The 18,189-nt window shown below is 52.2% G+C and overlaps 1 protein-coding gene across 2 annotated transcripts in view; it reads right to left on the bottom strand.

Annotated features, from left to right (window-relative positions):
* Nucleotides 1-18,189, bottom strand: part of col5a1 (procollagen, type V, alpha 1) — a 210,694-nt gene that overhangs the window by 83,710 nt on the left and 108,795 nt on the right. For both annotated transcript variants that reach the window (XM_055660305.1, XM_055660304.1), the window contains exons 12-20: nt 15,327-15,401; nt 13,903-13,995; nt 11,732-11,788; nt 10,090-10,143; nt 8,306-8,359; nt 6,962-7,015; nt 6,242-6,295; nt 870-923; nt 637-681 (exon numbers count right to left, since the gene is read on the bottom strand). In XM_055660305.1, coding sequence (XP_055516280.1) covers nt 637-681; nt 870-923; nt 6,242-6,295; nt 6,962-7,015; nt 8,306-8,359; nt 10,090-10,143; nt 11,732-11,788; nt 13,903-13,995; nt 15,327-15,401 — 540 coding nt within the window. The remainder of the gene's footprint in view (nt 1-636; nt 682-869; nt 924-6,241; nt 6,296-6,961; nt 7,016-8,305; nt 8,360-10,089; nt 10,144-11,731; nt 11,789-13,902; nt 13,996-15,326; nt 15,402-18,189) is intronic.

Below are 18,189 nucleotides of genomic sequence, written 5' to 3' on the forward strand. Positions count from 1 at the left end.
ACATGCCAGCACTCCCCAAACCAGGCAGTAACTCCCCAATTAGCATACAGCCTGAGTCTAACACTGATATATCCCACACCCCTCACTGTAGCAGATACACCCCCACACCCCTCACTGTAGCACTGACACCCCCCCCACCCCAACACTGACACCCCCCCCCCCCAACACTGACACCCCCCCCCACTCCAACACTGACACACCCCCCCACCCCAACACTGATACCCCCCCCGCCCCCAACACAATACACCCCCTCACCCTACCACTGACACCCCCCACCACTCGGTATAACACAGACGTGCCCATGCTGTAACATAGAAACATAGAAAATAGGTGCAGGAGTAGGCCATTCGGCCCTTCGAGCCTGTACCGCCATTCAATATGATCATGGCTGATCATCCAACTCAGTATCCTGTACCTGCCTTCTCTCCATACCCTCTGATCCCATTTAGCCACAAGGGCCACATCTAACTCCCTCTTAAATATAGCCAATGAACTGTGGCCTCAACTACTTTCTGTGGCAGAGAATTCCACAGATTCACCACTCTCTGTGTGAAAGAAAAAATTCTCATCTCGGTCCTAAAAGACTTCCCCCTTATCCCTAAACACAATGTCACCCCCTCGTGCTGCTATACTCACTGAGTCACCGGGTAACCCTCGTGGCCCGACCTCTCCGTCATCGCCCTGTGAATAGAATGAGAGAGAGTGAGTGGGTGCTCTGTCTCAGCCGACTGCTGAGGACAGCCCCGACGGTGGAGTCTGCAGGAGCAGTAGCGGCCCAGAATCGCACGGTGGTGGAGTCTGCAGGAGCAGCCCACGTCAGCGCACCGGAGTCGGCGCTAACGGTAACGGCACACACCAGCATTACTCACCCGGTCTCCGACCTCTCCCGTCGGACCCGGCTGTCCTTGAGAACCTGCATCGCCCTGGGAAGAGACAAGGTTCAGATCCCTGTGAATATGTGGTCACAGCTGATGGGCAAGTGTTAGTAAATAGTCATCAGTCTGACAACCCTCCTAGTGCAGTGTCCTGTACTGCAACACTGTGTATCACACTCTCCCATGGTTTCTCTCTGACCATCCTGTCACGAGGCAGGTTACATTTTTCACACCTCACAGCTTCCGACCCAAAACGTCACCCACCCTTTTTCTCCAGAGATGCTGCCTGACCCGCTGAGTTACTCCAGCACCTTCAGTATAAACCAGGATCTGCAGTTCCTTTTCACACCTTACATTTCACTTAGCTCTAAAGTTTAAAGGAGGACTTGTTCTTTACACAGAGGCAGTCGGGTGCCTGGAACGTGCTGCTGGGGGTGGTGGAGGCAGTACAACAGGGGCGTTTAAGTGGAGTTTAGACAGCCACATGGATATGCAGGGACTGAAGGGGGGTGGACCATGCACAGGCAGAGATTAGTTTCTCTTGGCATCAAGGTCAGCACAGACATTGTGGGCCGAATGGCCTGTTCCTGTGCTGTACTTCTCTATGCAATATCCCTGGGATTCTTCCACTGGCTCCTGGTCCGGCCAGTTTAGTGTAATTTAGTTTAGTTCACTGTCACGTGTGCCGAGGTACAGTGAAAAGCCTTCACTCATGTGGGAAGCAGTCAGTGAAAAGCAGTCAGACTCGCTCTTAAACTAAAACACAAAGTGCTGGAGGAACTTGGCAGGTCCGGCAGCGTCTGTGGCGGGAATTGGACGTGCGTCGCCAGACCTGAAATGTAGCCTGATCACTCCCCCGCTGATGCTGCCTGGCCCCCTGAGTTCCCCCTGCACTCTGTGTTTTTGCTCAAGATCGCAGTATCTGCAGCCTCGTGTGTCTAGGTTTTAAACCTCTCATAATTCCGTTTTCCAGCGTCCACTCCATCTGATGAATAATTCCTCCAGCTTAATCCTCATCCAAGAGCTCCACACTTCAATCCTGGCCTCTCATTTCAATTTTCCCGCTGAAAGAGTCTCAAACAAGGGAAGGTAGTGTCAAAATTACGGGCCGGCCATTGGAAACTGAGGTGCATAGAAATTCCTTCTCTCAGAGTCTCCTAGAATCGCTGGAATTCCCCGTCCTAGTAGGTGGTGGAGGCTGCATCACGAGATACTGAAAGACCGAGGTACTGGCACAGGGTGGCGCAGTGGTAGAGTTGTGCCTTACAGCCCCAGAGACCCGGGTTCGATCCTGACTCCGGGTGATGACTGTACAGAGTTAGCAAGTTCTCCCCGTGACCTGCGTGGGTTTCTGCGGGCGTTCCGGTTTCCTCCCATAACTCCAAAGACACGCAAGTTTGCAGGTTAATTGGCTTCGGCAAAGATTGTAAACAGTCCCTAGTGTGTGTCGAGTAGTGCTAGTGTGCGGGGATCGCTGGTCGGGCACGGACAGGGTAGCCTGAATGTCCTGTTTCTGCGCTGTATCTCTAAACTAAACCAAAAGTCGTTGAGACCAGCATAGATCATTTTAAATTACAGAAGATAGACGCAAAATGCTGGAATAAAAACTCAGTAATTCAGTCTGAAGAACGGTCTTGACCTGAAACGTTACCCATTCCTTCTCTCCAAAGATGCTGCCTATCCCGCTGAATTACTCCAGCACTTTGTGCATCTCTTCGGTTAAACCAGCATCTGCAATTCCTTGCTACACTTACTAAACGACGGGCCAGGTTTGAGAGGACGAGTAACCGACTCATGTTCCTCTTTTATACTGTACTTGACCTGAATGGCTGGAATGTGTTGTTAGCTGCTCTAGATGTGAGAGTGCCCTGTCTAAATATCTTGGCATCTTTAATAGTTCTCTCATAGTGAGACCTATCTCTTTGATTAATGTATGTGTCACAACAAGTCTTTATATTGCTCACATTTTCTTTATTTCCTACTCTAGCAAGGATCGGGTGCCGCTGCAGAAGACCATGTGTGTGGACTGGACTGGACTGGACTAAAAAAATGGCATCAAAACTAGGTGACTGAATCATTCTATTAATAGTTAGAGAGCGGTCCTGAGCTACCATCTACATCATTGGAGACACTCGGACTTAATTTAATCTGACTTTATTGGACTTTATCTTGCACTAAACATTATTCCCTTCATCGTGTATCTGTGCACTGTGGATGGCTCGATTGTAATCATGTACAGACCTCTCCGCTGATGCAACAAAGGCTTTTCACTGTACCTCGGTACACGTGACAATAAACTAAACTAACACCTACTGTCTCAGTGGACGATTTCAATGCTCTTTGTACTATCAGGGATTGTGCTAAGGAACGGCAATACTTTACTCAACTGCCTGCAAAGAAAGTATTTCACTGCGTTATAACAAATGACTAATTGCTGCTTCTGAGACCCATGAATACAAGTCTCGCACTACTGGGGGGACCCCACCAGATGGTGCTATTGCCTGTGAATGTTCCCACCTCTCGATTCGAGTTGCCACTCTGAGGTTTCACAGTAAAAGTGTAATTAAAGCAGAAAGAATGTGTGTAGCCTTGAGGGAAGATTCGCAGAAACCACACGGAAATTGTTTAATTTTGTCGATTTTTTTTTGCGGATATAAAACTCCGGAAACAATTGTCAGTCAGACAGCGAGGTGGGGTTGTGTTGGGGGTGGGGGGCAATTATTCGGGAGGGGTGGGGCGCCACTCGGCTGGGGCGAGGGGGAGAAACATAGAAAGTAGGTGCAGGAGGAGGCCATTCGGCCCTGCCAGCCAGCACCGCCATTCAATATGATCATGGCTGATCATTCAAAATCAGTACCCCGTTCCTGCTTTCTCCCCATATCTCTTGATTCCGTTAGCCCTCAGAGCTCTATCTAACTCTCTCTTGAATCAATCAATCAATCAACCTTTATTGTCATCTTGCAGGCAACAGCTGTACAGTGCAAAATGAAAAGACGTTTCCCAGGGAATATCGGAGCATCGCACATGAAACTTAAAACGTTTCACACATAATAACACTAAAAACAATCCAGTCCCTGATGGAACAGTATAAATAAATTGTTAAAAGCAGATAAAACACAACGTTAAAATACAGTAAAACCAATCATAAAAATGTCCGGGGCAGCTGATTTGAGTGGCCAGTGCCAGTTATTAAAGTGTCCGTGCCAGCCGCAGAATCAGGTGACTGTCAGTACACAGTGACTGTTTAGCAGCCTCACAGCCTGTGGCAGGAAGCTGTTTAGCAGTCTTGTAGTCCGGGCTTTGATGCTTCGATATCTCTTGCCTGATGGCAGGAGATCCAGGTGTATGTGGAGGGGGTGCAGTTTGTCCTTAGCAATTCTCTGAGCTTTTTTCAGACAGCGGCTCTGGAACAGTTCTTGTACTGAGGGTAGGGAGACGCCAATGATCCTCTCTGCTCCCCTCACTACCCTTGAATGGGGGGAGGAGCCGGATAAAAATCATCCCAAAGACCTGAGAGTTTGTAGGTTAATTGCCCCCTGTAAATTGCCCCTATTGTGTAGGGAGGGGATGGGAAAGTGGGATAACTGGACCTAGTGTGAACGGGTGATCGATGGTCGGCTTGGACTCGGTGGCAGAAGTGCCTGTTTCCATGCTGTATCTCCAAACACAACTACAGCAGGGGTAGAGTTGCAGCCTTATAGCGTCTGAGACCCGGGTTCGATCCCGACTACAGGTGCTTGTCTGTACGGAGTTTGTACGGTCCCCTTGTGACCGCGTGGGTTTTCTCCGGGTGCTCTGGTTTCCTCCCACACTCCAGGTTTGTGGTTGTAAATTGTTGTAAATTGTCCCTAGTGTGTGTTGGATCGTGCTAGTGTGCGGGGATCGCTGGCCAGCACAGACTCGGCGGGCCGAAGGGCCTGTTTCTCCGCTGTATCTCTAAAGTCTAAAAATCTAAACTAAAAAGAATGTTCCACATAAATCATTAAAATATCTGGATCACGGTAAATAAGAGGAATAATGGAATGAGTACATTTCATCTACACTGAGCTGCATTACCTGTGTGTGGTGAAAGGGGCCAACTAGAACTATTGATATGTACCCCAGTTTTGGGCCCAGGAAACACTACCCAGATTGTGGAGGGACTGTAAAGCAAATATACCAGGGGCGGCACGATGGTGCAGCGGTAGAGTTGCTGCATTACAACGCTTACAACGCCAGAGACCCAGGTTCGATCCCAACTACGGGAGTGCTGTCTGTACAGAGTTTGTACGTTCTCCCCGTGACCTGCGTGGGTTTTCTCCGCGATCTACGGTTTTCTCCCACACTCCAAAGACGCGCAGGTTTGTAGGTTAATTGGCTTCGGTATAAAATGTGAAAGTTGTGTGGAGGGTAATGTTAATATGCGGGGATCGCTGGTGGGGGCGGACTCGGGTGGGCAGAAGGGATGTTTCCGCGCTGTATCTCTAAACTAAACTCAAACCAGAATTGTACCTGTTAGATTTCGGGAGTTAATTGGTTGATGTATCCAAGAAATGGTGATGAAACCTCTTCATGAAAACTATGACTGGGGTGATGGGTGGAGGCTTGGAGAGAGGATGCAGGGTTCCGGAGGGGGAGGGGGCGATTCAGGGAGGATTAGCACCAACATGTCAACGATGAGAAAGGTTTCAGCCCCGAGGCAAAGCGTGCGGTCGGAACAATCTGTGTTCAGTCGGAGTTTGACGGAAATCGGATCAGACATGGAGCCTCTGGAGCACAGGTGTGTTGACCGCAGGACGTGGCTGATGCACACGCGATCGCAGAGGGTTTCACAAGATGGGCTCAGCCGGTGAGCTGACTAAACCGGGGGCCCAACAGGGAAGAAGCTATCAGGGATGGAATCAGGGCGGCACGGTGGTGCAGCGGTAGAGTTGCTGCCTCACGGCGCCAGTGACCCGGGTTCGATCCTGACTGCGGGTTCCGTTGCACGGGGTTTGTACTCGTTCCCCGTGACAGCGTGGGTTTCCTCCGGGTGCTCTGGTTTCCTCCCACGCTCCAAAGACGTGCAGGTTTGCAGGTCAATTGCCTTCGGTAAAGATGGTAAATTGTCCCCAGTGTGTGTCGGACAGCGTGAGTGTGCGGGGATCGCTGGTCGGCGCGGAGCCGGTGGGCCGAAGGGCCTGTTTCCGCTCTGTGTGTGTCTCTAAACTAAAACTAAATACAGCAGCGTGGGTAGAGACAGAGTGTTGTTGTCCCAGCAGACACACACACCCACTCCGGACACATCGAGGTTACAGGTGCCAGCTGGCTTTTATCCCCCTTCCCCCGCAGCCCTACCCTCACCCCCCCCCCCCCCCAACTCCGCACCAACCATGAACAATACTCACTCGGTTCCCCTTCTCTCCCGGCAGTCCAGGAAGCCCATCGAAGCCACGGTCTCCCTGTGAACCAACAACAAGTTTCAGTTTCATAGACAAGTACATCCAGTGGGAAACTTCTTCCACACAGAGGGTGGTGGGTGTATGGAACGAGCTGCCGGAGGAGGTAGTTGACACAGGGACTATAACAGCATCTATAAGGCATTTGGCCAGGCACATGGGTCGGAAAGGTGTAGAGGGACATCGGCCAATTGCTGGTCAATGAGCTTAGACACATGCATGATCATAGGGGCAGAATTGGGCCATTCGGCCCATCAAGTCTATTCTGCCCATCTGGTAGCTGGTAAGTGGGAATCACTAGCTTGTTTTACAGCCTGCTCAGACTCTTATTCATGTTCATAAATTACAGGAGCAGAGTTAGGCCATTCAGCCCACTCCGCCATTCAATCACGGCTGATCTATCTGTCCCTCCTAACCCCATTCCCCTGCCTTCTCCCCATAACCCTTGAGACCCAAACTAATGAAGAATCTGTCAATTTCCGCTTTAAAAATACGCAATGGCTTGGCCTCTACAGCCAACTGTGGCCATGAATGCCAAGATGTGGCATTTGGTCAGTGTGGATGCGATGGGCCGGGCTGTATGGCTCGGGGCAATGTGGGGCTCAGTCCCTGCCACTGGGCACTAACACCACACGTCAGCACACGCAGACCACGACACTCTCCGGTTACCTTTCGCCCAGACGGTCCAGGAATTCCTCTGGCTCCATCAGATCCCGGCCGACCCTGAAACAAAGCCACAGTCAGTCACGCAGAACCTTCCCAACGTCGTGTCCGATGCCCCCCCAAGCTTCAGGTCCCCCCCCCCTTCCTGAGGCAGCCATCCTGACGAGGCTACAAGCTACAGGACATTCTGCCAGTCAGGAGCGCTGGCTGAATCCGTTCCCATTCCACACACGATGATCCAGAACCTTGGAGGCAGACGGGCGGCATGACTCCCTCAGTATCCCAAACACACTTCACCAGCCTGGATACTGTTCCATTCACCTCTATCCCATTGAGGACATTGGTCTTTGTCTCTGATTTGGAACTGATATGCTACAATGCTGAAGTCTATTATGCCAGCAGCATAATCAAGGACCAGTCGCTCCCTGGCCACTCCCTCTTCTCCCCTCTTCCTTCAGGCAAGAGGTACAGAAGTGTGAAAACGCTCACCTCCAGATTCAGGGACAGTTTCTTCCCAGCTGTAATCAGGCAACTGAACCATCCCACCACAACCAGAGAGCGGTCCTGAACTACTATCTACCTCCATGATGACCCTCGGACTATCCTTGATCGGACTTTGCTGGCTTTACCTTGCACTAAACGTTATTCCCTTATCATGTATCTATACACTGTAAATGGCTCGATTGTAATCATGTGTTGTCTTTCCGCTGACTGGTTAGCATGCAACAAAAGCTTTTCACTGTACCTCGGTACACGTGACAATAAACTAGAACTGAACTGAACTTCGCTGAAATCTATACTCTGCACTTAGTGTTCCCTTCACTCCCCCCTGCTCATTGCACTGGAGTTGCCTTGATTGTATTTGTGTAGAGTTTTATCTGATCTGCCGGGGTTGCTTGCAACTCAGTACTGCCCCTCTGTGCCCTACCTCAGTACTGCCCCTCTGTGGCACTACCTCTGTACAAGTGACAATCATAAACTATCTATTGCATCTATCTTAGCAGTGTCGAGTTATGCTTGTAATAAGGCTCGTACCACGACGTAAACAGAGTATATCTTTAATCTGTACAATAGCAGCAACAGCAACAGCCTCGTGTGCAAGCCCAGGCAACTCCGCCTTACACTATTATTGCATAATACCACAAGCAGTAACAAATCTAAACCTCAATCTGCTCTTGTGAACATCTTCCCCCCCCCCACTCCACTGCCCCCGAAACTGTCTGTCCACGAGCCCTCCCCACCTCTCCCTGCCCCAGCATGTCTATGGTGGGACCCCCACCCTTTCCAGAGCCTTGACACTGAGGAAGCTCCCACCCCCCCCCCCCCCCCCACAGCTGAGGACAGACTCACCCTGCGGCCCGACTTGCCCATGGGCCCGGGTGGACCCTGGGAACCTCGTGGACCCTGTGTTGGAGAGAAGACCGCAGGTTAGTAGAGCCCTTCAAAGATGGCGAGCAAAGCTCTCTCCCCCCCACCGCGCCTGCCTTTAGTTTAGTTTAGTTTAGAGACACAGCGCGGAAACAGAGCACTAAGCGAGGTATCTGCGCACTCCTGGCCTTGATCGCTACTTGAATCAATAGTTAAGGCTCTTCCTGACTTAGACTTCAGCTAGAAGGTACAGGAGCCTGAAGACTGCAACGTCCAGGTTCAGAAATAGCTACTTCCCCACAGCCATCAGGCTATTAAACTCAACTGAAACAAATCTCTGAACACTAATAGACTATTGTGTTTAAGAAAGAACTGCAGATGCTGGAAAATCGAAGGTAGACAAAAATGCTGGAGAAACTCAGCGGGTGAGGCAGCATCTATGGAGCGAAGGAAATGGGCAACGTTTCGGGCCGAAACCCTTCTTTAGTTTAGTTTAGTTTAGAAATACAGCGCGGAAAGAGGCCCTTCTGCCCACCGAGTCCACACCGACTAGCGATCCCCACACACTGACACTACCCGACACACACTAGGGCCCATTTTACATTTATTCCAAGCCAATTAGCCTACAAACCTGCTGATTTATTAACCATTAACTGATTGTACCACGGTGAACGTGACAATAAACAAAACTGAACTGAGCTTCAGGGATGCTGGCACAAGATGGAGAGCTCCCAGCTCATCGACTGGATGGTATTGTGATTCTTTATGCCCACGGGGAACGTAGATGAGGGAGTGACTGAGGGTCCCCACAACACATTGGCTTTTCCAACAGTGTGGCCACTCGCTCAGTACTGCCCCTCTGTGGCCCCCCTCAGTACTGCCCCTCTGTGGCACTGTCTCAGTACTGCCCCTCTGTGGCTGCCTCAGTACTGCCCCTCTGTGGCCCCCCTCAGTACTGCCCCTCTGTGGCCTCAGTACTGCCCCTCTGTGGCACTGTCTCAGTACTGCCCCTCTGTGGCAACCCCTCAGTACCGCCCCTCTGTGGTCCCCCTCAGTACTGCCCCTCTGTGGCCCTCCCTCAATACTACCAGAACTCCCTCGCAGAACTGCCTTGGAGAGGAGTTTGTGATTCAGTGAGGGGGGGTGTGGGGGGGAGGAATGAGCAGAGGGGGTGAGGGGAGGAGGGGGAGGGTGTAGCTGGTGTTGAGCAGCTGTGCTGCTTTATGTCAGGTAACTGGATGGAGAAACTCAGTGGATAGGAGTTCACTTTGTCTGGTTGCCAGCTTGCTTTGCTGAGGATTCCTGCCCAGAGCTCCAGCACCAAGCCAGGTATCTCCACACTCCCGGACTTGAATCAATAGTTAAGACTATTTGTGGCTTCAATTTAGTTTAGTTTAGAGATACAGTGTGGAAACAGGCCCTTTGGCCCATCGTGTCGGCGCTGACCAACGATCACCTGTACACTAGTTGTATCCTGCAGACTGGGGACAATTTACAGAAGCCAATTAACCTCCAAACGAAGATGGCACGTCTTTGGAGTTTAGTTTAGTTTAGAGACACAGCGCAGAAACAGGCCCTTCGGCCCACAGAATCCTCGCCGACCAGCGATCCCCCGCACGCTGACACTATCCTACATAATTTACAATTCACAGGGAGAACGTACAAACTCTGTACAGACAGCACCCATGGTCAGGATTGAACCCAGGTCTGTGCCGCTGTGAGGCAGCAACTCTACCGCAGCGCCACCGTGCCGTCCCTTCACTCACCTGAGGACCCAGGTCTCCCATTTCGCCCTTTATTCCCATGTAGCCTGGTGGTCCCTGAGGAAGGAAAGTGGGTCAGTCACAAATTAGGTTCCAGAATAGTCGAGACCCTCCGACACATGCACGCTGCCCCTCCCGACACAAACCTTGGAGTGGCCACATAGCTCGCACCCATCCACACACACCCAGTACACACACACACACACAACCACCCTCTACACAGTCCCAGTACACACACACATGCGTACTGAGCCCCCTGCTCTACACCATCTACACACATGACTGCACCCCCGCCCACCACAGCAACACCATTGTCAAATTTGCGGATGACACTACGGTGGTGGGACTCATCTCCGGGGGGGACGAGTACGCCTACCGGGATGAGGTGGAGCAGCTGACAGTGTGGTGTGGAGAAAATAACCTGCTCCTCAACACCTTAAAGACAAAGGAAGTAATAATAGACTTCAGGAAGAATAAAACGGACATGGTACCATTGATTATCAGAGGGGACTGTGTGGAGAGGGTGGCGGATTTCCGCTTCCTGGGAATCCATATTGAGGGGGACCTGACGTGGAGCGTGAACACCTCTGCGCTGCTGAAAAAGGTCCAGCAGAGACTGCACTTCCTGAGGGTGCTCAGGAAGAATAACATCACTCAGAGACTGCTGCTGTCCTTTTATCAGTGCTCCATTGAGAGCATACTAACATACTGTGTATGCGTGTGGTACACCAGCTGCACAGTGGCTCAGAGGAAAGCGCTCCAGAGGGCCATTGACAACGCCCAGAGGATTGTCGGTTGCCCTCTCCTTACCTTGGAGGACTTACACAGTTCCCGCTGCACCAAAAAATCCCAGAGTATCATAAAGGACATTTCCCACCCCGGACACTCCCTGTTTGAACTGTTGCCGTCAGGCAGACGGTACAGATCTACAAGGACAAGGACGAACAGACTTAAAAACAGTTTTTACCCCACTGCTATAAAAGCACTAAATGTAGCCGCCAAGGAACGCAGGGGCGAGACATACTAAGGGACTGTGGTACACTGTGAAATCGACAGAAGGATGGAGGGTTGGGTGTTTATGCGTGGATCTATTTTCATGATATTTATTTTAATTGTTTACCTTTTTTTAAAATATTTTATCTTGTATGTATCGTTAGCTTTTAGAAATGTTTGAATGGTGCACTGACTGGCTGACATTTTTTAATTTTGTTGCACATGGTTCATGTTACAATGACAATAAAGAAACTATTCTCTCTATTCTATATTCTATGTAGTCCCAGCACATACACACAACTCTCCACACTGTCCCAGTGCACACAAACACACACACACATTATCTACATAATTCCAGTTCACAGCCTCAATCCTACAAGTGTTTTGACCACCCTAAGTCACTCCCCCCCCCACCCCCCCTCACCCCTTCCATTCCCTCCCCCTCCCCATCCTCAGTGTAATCCAGTTCTGTCCAGGTCTCTCCAAATGGAATCCCGGATGATCCGGCTGCCTGTAGCCGGTTGATCCGGGCTGCGTTGACCCACCAGCCGGCCCACTGATGCAGGGACAGAGGTACTATGGGCAGGGAGAGCCAGTTCCCCCCTGTACCAGCAGCCAGTCACCGCGCTGCCTCCCCAGGGCCCATACTCACTATGGGACCAGGCCGGCCCGTCAAACCCATTGGCCCCGATGGCCCTCGTAACGCCAGCTGCAAAACAAAGAGAAAACATCCAGGTCAGCAAACACAAAACCACACGTCAAATCAGACGCGGCCGGCTGTGAGAGTGGACAGAGCAAGAGAGCTCTCGTTTCCCAGGCTGATGACGAACACCCAACATACAGATTATGAGAGGTGTAGATAGGGTAGACACTCACAACCTTCCCCCCCCCCCAGGGTGGAAATGCCAAAGACCAGAGGGCATCGCTGGAAGCCGAGAGGGGGCAACGCTTAAAGGTGATGTTGGTGTTCGAAGTAACGGGCGATTTATTAAAACTGGTGCGTGCCGGGAGATCGGCCAAAGCTGAGCTCCTGGGCTCGACTTTGTTGCAGTGTTTATATTCTCCCATGACAAGATGACACAGAAAGTTGATCAGCAGTCTTGATTACAGAATGGAGGTCACAGATAGACTCACAAAGAGAATAGAATGATTATCCACAAGTCTAACTTGGTTGACAGAAGATCCATTTTTCTGCTATAACATCATGAATGACGTTCCTGAAACTTGGATGTCGGCCCTGCAGTATTCCATGTCCCTACGTTTAGACTTTGTCTGCGGTTCCCTCTCAACACATTAGCACAATCCACATCCCCGTCTACTAGTTGTTAGCCCTCACTTTCCCCTACAACAGAGATGCTCAGGGCAAGTGGTGGTTGTATGTTTGTGTGTGTGTGTGTGTGTTGTGTGTGTGTGTGTGTGTTTGTGTTTGTGTGTTTGTGTTTGTGTGTGTGTGTGTTTGTGTGTGTGTGTGTGTGTGTGTGTGTGTGTGTGTGTGTGTGTGTATGCGTGTGTGTGTGTGTGTGTGTGTGTGTGTGTGTGTGTGTGTGTGTGTGTGTGTGTGTGTGGTGTGTGTGTGTGTGTGTGTTTGTGTGTTTGTGTGTGTGTGTGTGTGTGTGTGTGTGTGTGTGTGTGTGTGTGTGTGTGTGTGTGTGTGTTTGTGTGTGTGTGTGTGTGTGTGTGTGTGTGTGTGTGTGTGTGTGTGTGTGTGTGTTTGTGTGTGTGTGTGTGTGTGTGTGTGTGTGTGTGTGTGTGTGTGTGTGTGTGTGTGTGTGTGTATGTGTGTGTGTGTGTGTGTTTGTGTGTGTGTGTGTGTGTGTGTGTGTGTGTGTGTGTGTGTGTGTGTGTGTGTGTGTGTGTGTGTGGTGTGTGTTTTGTGTGTGTGTGTGTGTGTGTGTGTGTGTGTGTGTGTGTGTGTGTGTGTGTGTGTGTGTGTGTGTGTGTGTGTGTGTGTGTGTGTGTGTGTGTGTGTGTGTGTGTGTGTGTGTGTGTGTGTGTGTGTGTGTGTGTGTGTGTGTGTGTGTGTGTGTGTGTGTGTGTGTGTGTGTATGTGTGTGTGTGTGTGTGAAAATGTGGGTGTGTTTTGTGGTGTGTGTGTGTGTGTGTTTTTTTGTGTGTGTTGTGTGTGTGTGTGTGTGTGTTGTGTGTGTGTGTGTGTGTGTGTGTGTGTGTGTGTGTGTTTGTGTTTGTGTGTGTGTGTGTGTGTTTTTGTTTGTTTGTTTGTGTGTATGTTTTTATGTTTATGTTTGTGTGTTTGTGTGTATATATTTGTTTGTGTGTTTGTATATATATGAGTGTGTGTGTGTATATATATATATGTGTGTGTGTGTGTGTGTGAAAATGTGTGTATCTATGTACACACACTGAACTTTCTCTCTCTCTCGTTGATTATATTGTACACAGTGCACTGTGTCCACATATTCTGTTGTACTGCTGCAAGGAAGAATGTCATTGTTCTATTTAAGAAAGAACTGCAGATGCTGGTAAAATCGAAGGTGGACACAAAATACTGGAGAAACTCAGCGGGTGAGGCAGCATCTATGGAGAGGATGAATTGGTGACGTTTCGAGTCGAGACCCGAAGGGGAGAAGAAAGGATCATCTAGAAGAAGAAGCATCTATGGAGAGAAGGAATTGGCGACGTTTCGAGTCGAGACCCAAAGGGTCTCGACTCGAAACGTCACCAATTCCTTCCCTCCATAGATGCTGCCTCACCCGCTGAGTTTCTCCAGCATTCCATGTCAACATTCTATCTGGGCCACATGACAATAAAAGACTCTTGACGTGACTGCGTCTCGGAGCCCGTGCTCCTGCGCTGGGATCTTACCCGTGCTTGCTGCAGTATCGCCTGCGCTTGAGCTTCTTGCGCCGACACCATGGGTCCCTTCTCTCCAGCGCCGCCGCCTCCGGTGAACCGAAACTGAGGCGGGAAAACAAAAAGAGCTGAGTGTGAGTGCGCGGGGATCAGCGGCGGTGGGGATATAACAAGAGGAATCAAATATAGGTCCTTCTACAGTTGTACAGAGCCCTAGTGAGACCACACCTGGAGTATTGTGTGCAGTTTTGGTCCCCTAATTTGAGGAAGGACATTCTTGCTATTGAGTGGAGAGCAGCGTAGGTTTACAAGGTTAATTCCTGGGATGGCGGGACTGTCGTATGCTGAGAGAATGGAGCAGAATGGGCTTGTACACTCTGGAGTTTAGAAGGATGAGAGGTTATCTCATTGAAACATATAAGATTGTTAAGGGCTTGGACACGCTAGAGGCAGGAAACATGTTCCCGATGTTGGGGGAGTCCAGAACCAGGGGCCACACAGTTTAAGAATAAGGAGTAAGCCATTTAGAACGGAGGCGAGGAAACACTTTTTCTCACAGAGAGTAGTGAGTCTGTGGAATTCTCTGCCTCAGAGGGCAGTGGAGGCCGGTTCTCTGGATGCTTTCAAGAGAGAGCTAGATAGGGCTCTTAAAAATAGTGGAGTCAGGGGAGAAGGCAGGAACGGGGTACTGATTGGGGATGATCAGCCATGATCACATTGAATGGCAGTGCTGGCTCGAAGAGCCGAATGGCCTACTCCTGCACCTATTGTCTATTGTCTATTGAGCGGGATGTCCGGCGAGCCGTCTCCACCCGTGCTCAGCGCTGGCACCACACCGCATGAGCCGGGACGGTGAACGAGGAGCTCTGCCGCTCGATACAACACGAGCTCCTCCAGTGTCACGTACGGTGGACTACGATACATCTTCCACAAGGTGGTGACCGCTTTCGCTGCGTGCTATCCAGTCAGCGGAAAGACGATACATGATTACAATCGAGCTGTCCACAGTGTACAGATACTGGATAAAGGGAATAACGTTTAGTGCAAGATATAGGCCAGTAAAGTCCGATTAAAGATAGTCTCCAACGCTGTAGATGGAAGGACAGGACCACTCTCTAGTTGTTGAGAAGATGGTTCAGTTGCCTGTTAGGAGCTGGGAAGGAACTGTCCCTGTGTATTTGTGCGTCCATGTAATGTCGATGTCCGAGCTGCCCTGATCAGACCACGGTGCGGAGTTACGAGCGGCCCCCCCTGCTGGGCGTGTTTGATGGGACGAGGCAGCTTCACCCGGCAGGGTCCCCAGTGCCCAGCGGTAACCCTGCAGGGACACCGGGACCAGTGGCCAGGTGAGGCCGGGTGGCCAATGTCCTTACACACCGACCGCCCAGAGCAGGAGGTTGCGGGGAGCGAGCGTAAACCCAGCGGCTTGTACTCACCGGCAGCATCAGCATGGTCCCTGGTGGTCCCGGTAGCCCATCGGCTCCTGGAAGTCCCGACCGACCCAGCAGGCCCTGGCAGTGGGGAACAGAGATTAGAATGGGAGCGGCTGCACTGTGGCTGGGAGACCAGAGGTCACCAGCGCTGGATCTCACCGCGGTGGAGGGGACTGGGGGTGAGGGGGTCCAGACAGTGAGGGGGGTCAGGGTGAGGGGGTCCAGAGGGGGGGGTGAGGGGGGTTCAGGGTGAGGGGGTCCAGGGTGAGGGGGTTCAGGGTGAGGGGGTTCGAGGGTGAGGGGGGTTCAGGGTGAGGGGGGTCAGGGTGAGGGGGTGTGAGGGGGGTCAGGGTGAGGGGGGGGTCAGGGGGGGGTTCGAGGGTGAGGGGGGGGGGTCAGGGTCAGGGGATGGTGAGGGGGGGTCAGGGTGAGGGTTCAAGGGTGAGGGGGTTCGAGGGTGAGGGGGTTCAGGGTGAGGGTGAGGGGGTTCAAGGGTGAGGGTGGGGGGTCAGGGTGAGGGGTCAGGGTGAGGGGGGGTCAGGGTCAGGGTGAGGGGGGGTTCAAGATGGTGGGGGGTAAGGGTGAGGGGGTTCGAGGGTGAGGGGTTCAGGGTGAGGGGGTTCAAGGGTGAGGGGGTTCAAGGGTTCAAGGGTGAGGGGGTTCAAGGGTGAGGGGGTTGAGGGGGGTCAGGGTGAGGGGTTCAATGGTGAGGGGGTTCAAGGGTGAGGGGGTTCAGGGTTCGAGGGGTGAGGTGGGTCAGGGTGAGGGGGGTCAGGGTGAGGGGGGTCAGGGTGAGGGGGTCAAGCGGGCATCAGCGCGGTGGAGTGGAGAGCTGCGTAAGAGGCGGAGGGTTTAATTGGGGATTGGCGAAGTCGGGAGGAAGAAGGGACAATTGATTGATGGGAAGATCCAGCAGGGACACAGGCCCTTCGGCCCACTGAGTCCACGCCGACCCCTTCACACTTGTTCTGTGCTATCCCATTTTCCTTACACACACCCTACACACTAGAGACAAATTTTACAGCGGGCCGATTAACCTACAAACCCGCGCATCTCTGGGATGTGGGAGGAAACCGGAGCACCCAGAGGAAACCCACGCGGTCACGAGGGGAACGTGCAAACTCCACACAGACAATACCCAAGGTCGGGATGGCCACTGCACCAGCCGACAAGGGAGGGTGAGGAGTTACAATAAGAGGGATTGAGGGGAAAAAAGTGAGGTGGGGGGGGCTCAGACTGAGGGTGAGGATACGGGGCAAGAGAGGGTCTCGGGAAGAGAGGTTTTAGGTTTGAGGAGAAGGGGTGGGGAGGGTGGAGGGCGGGGGGAGATAAGGTCTGGGGGAGTGGGTGTGGTCTGGTTGGGTGGGTGGGGAAGGTCGGGGGTCCAGTGGGTTCGAGGGTCTGGGGGTGGAAGGAAGGGTCTGTAGGAGAAGGTTCTTGGAGGGGGGGGGGGGGGGGGGGGGGGGGGGGAGTAAAGTGTGGTGGTCTGTGGGTCGGCAGGAACAGTCTGTCGGGTGAAGGTCCAGGGTGGTGGGGGAAGGGGGTAGAACTGGTGTGAGGGGGGTGAGGAGGGATCTGATGGGCAGAAGGGCCTGGAGGGGGGAAAGCAGGGTCTCTGGAGGATAGGGGGTGGGGTTAAGGACTGGTGGGGTGGGGAGTATCTGAGAGGGTTTAGCCCACACAGTGGATGCTGCCTGCTGTGACAGGCGGTGTCCAGGAGGTGGCGGTGCGGGACTGTGAATGACTGAAGCTACTGCAGGAACACAATGGCACTGCCCTGGGTCACAACTCAGGCTAGAAGTTAGCAAACTCTTTATTGCCCTGCGTTACTTTATTTTGAGGTCCCGGAAAATATGTCTGTCGCAGAGAGCTGATCTCTCGTGTGTCGGGGTAGCGGCGGGTTTCGAGCGGATGAGGGGGCACTAGTATTAGGGAGGTTGTGGCCACTTTGTATCCTCCGCCCAAAAGTGATGAGACACCCCCCCTCCCTGCCTTGCGTGATGTGGCGGGACACTGTTCTGGAATCCGGCTGTCCGAGGGAGACAACGAACCCTCTCCCCAGGAAGAGCAGGGGTTTAGAGGATTAAGGGCCAGGGCTCTGGAGCAGGAGAGGTGGGGCAGCCCAGGCTGAGGTGGACTCGAGATGGGAATAAATGGGAGCAGGAGGGAGGCAGAGGGAATCTCCTGCCCTCTGAGCATCTACAAAGGGGCAGTGAACGAACGGCACTGGACACATCTCCGGCCACCTGGTGCCAATTCACGCCCTCCTACACTATGCTCCATCCCAGGACTGCCCGGAGTCTCAACGCAGGGAAGAGACGAGACTGAGCATTAGAAGCTGTATCAGATGGTCAGCCCACTCCGCCCCCCCCCCCATATCTCCTCCATCTATTCCTTCTCCTTCCTTTATCCCCAGGGTGGAGACGTCAAAGACTAGAGGGCATCGCTGTAAAGTGTGTGTGGGTGGGGGGGGAGGGGGGCATGCATTATAGTGGGGTGTTGTTTACACAGAGGGTGGTGGGCGCCTGGAACCTACTGCCAGGGGTGGTGGTGGAGGCAGATATGATAGTGGTGTTTGGATAGGCCCATGGAAATGGAGAATGTTGGGGGATATGGACCAGGTGCGGGGAGAGGAGATGGCATCGGGTCGCGGTGGGCCAACAAGAGCCTGTTCCTGCACCGGGGCCGTCTTCTCCACAAATCGCAAGCTCTCTTCCACTTCTTACCCCACCTCTCCCCGCTCTCTATTCACCCACCCTCTCTCTGTTTTCCCTCTCTCTGTTTATCATATTGTTTACAGTGTACAATGTTGACTTATTCCGTTGTGCTGCTGCAAGTAAGAATATCATTGTTCTATCTGGGACGT

This window comes from Leucoraja erinacea, chromosome 31 (assembly GCF_028641065.1).
Source record: "Leucoraja erinacea ecotype New England chromosome 31, Leri_hhj_1, whole genome shotgun sequence".
NCBI lineage: Eukaryota > Metazoa > Chordata > Chondrichthyes > Rajiformes > Rajidae > Leucoraja > Leucoraja erinaceus.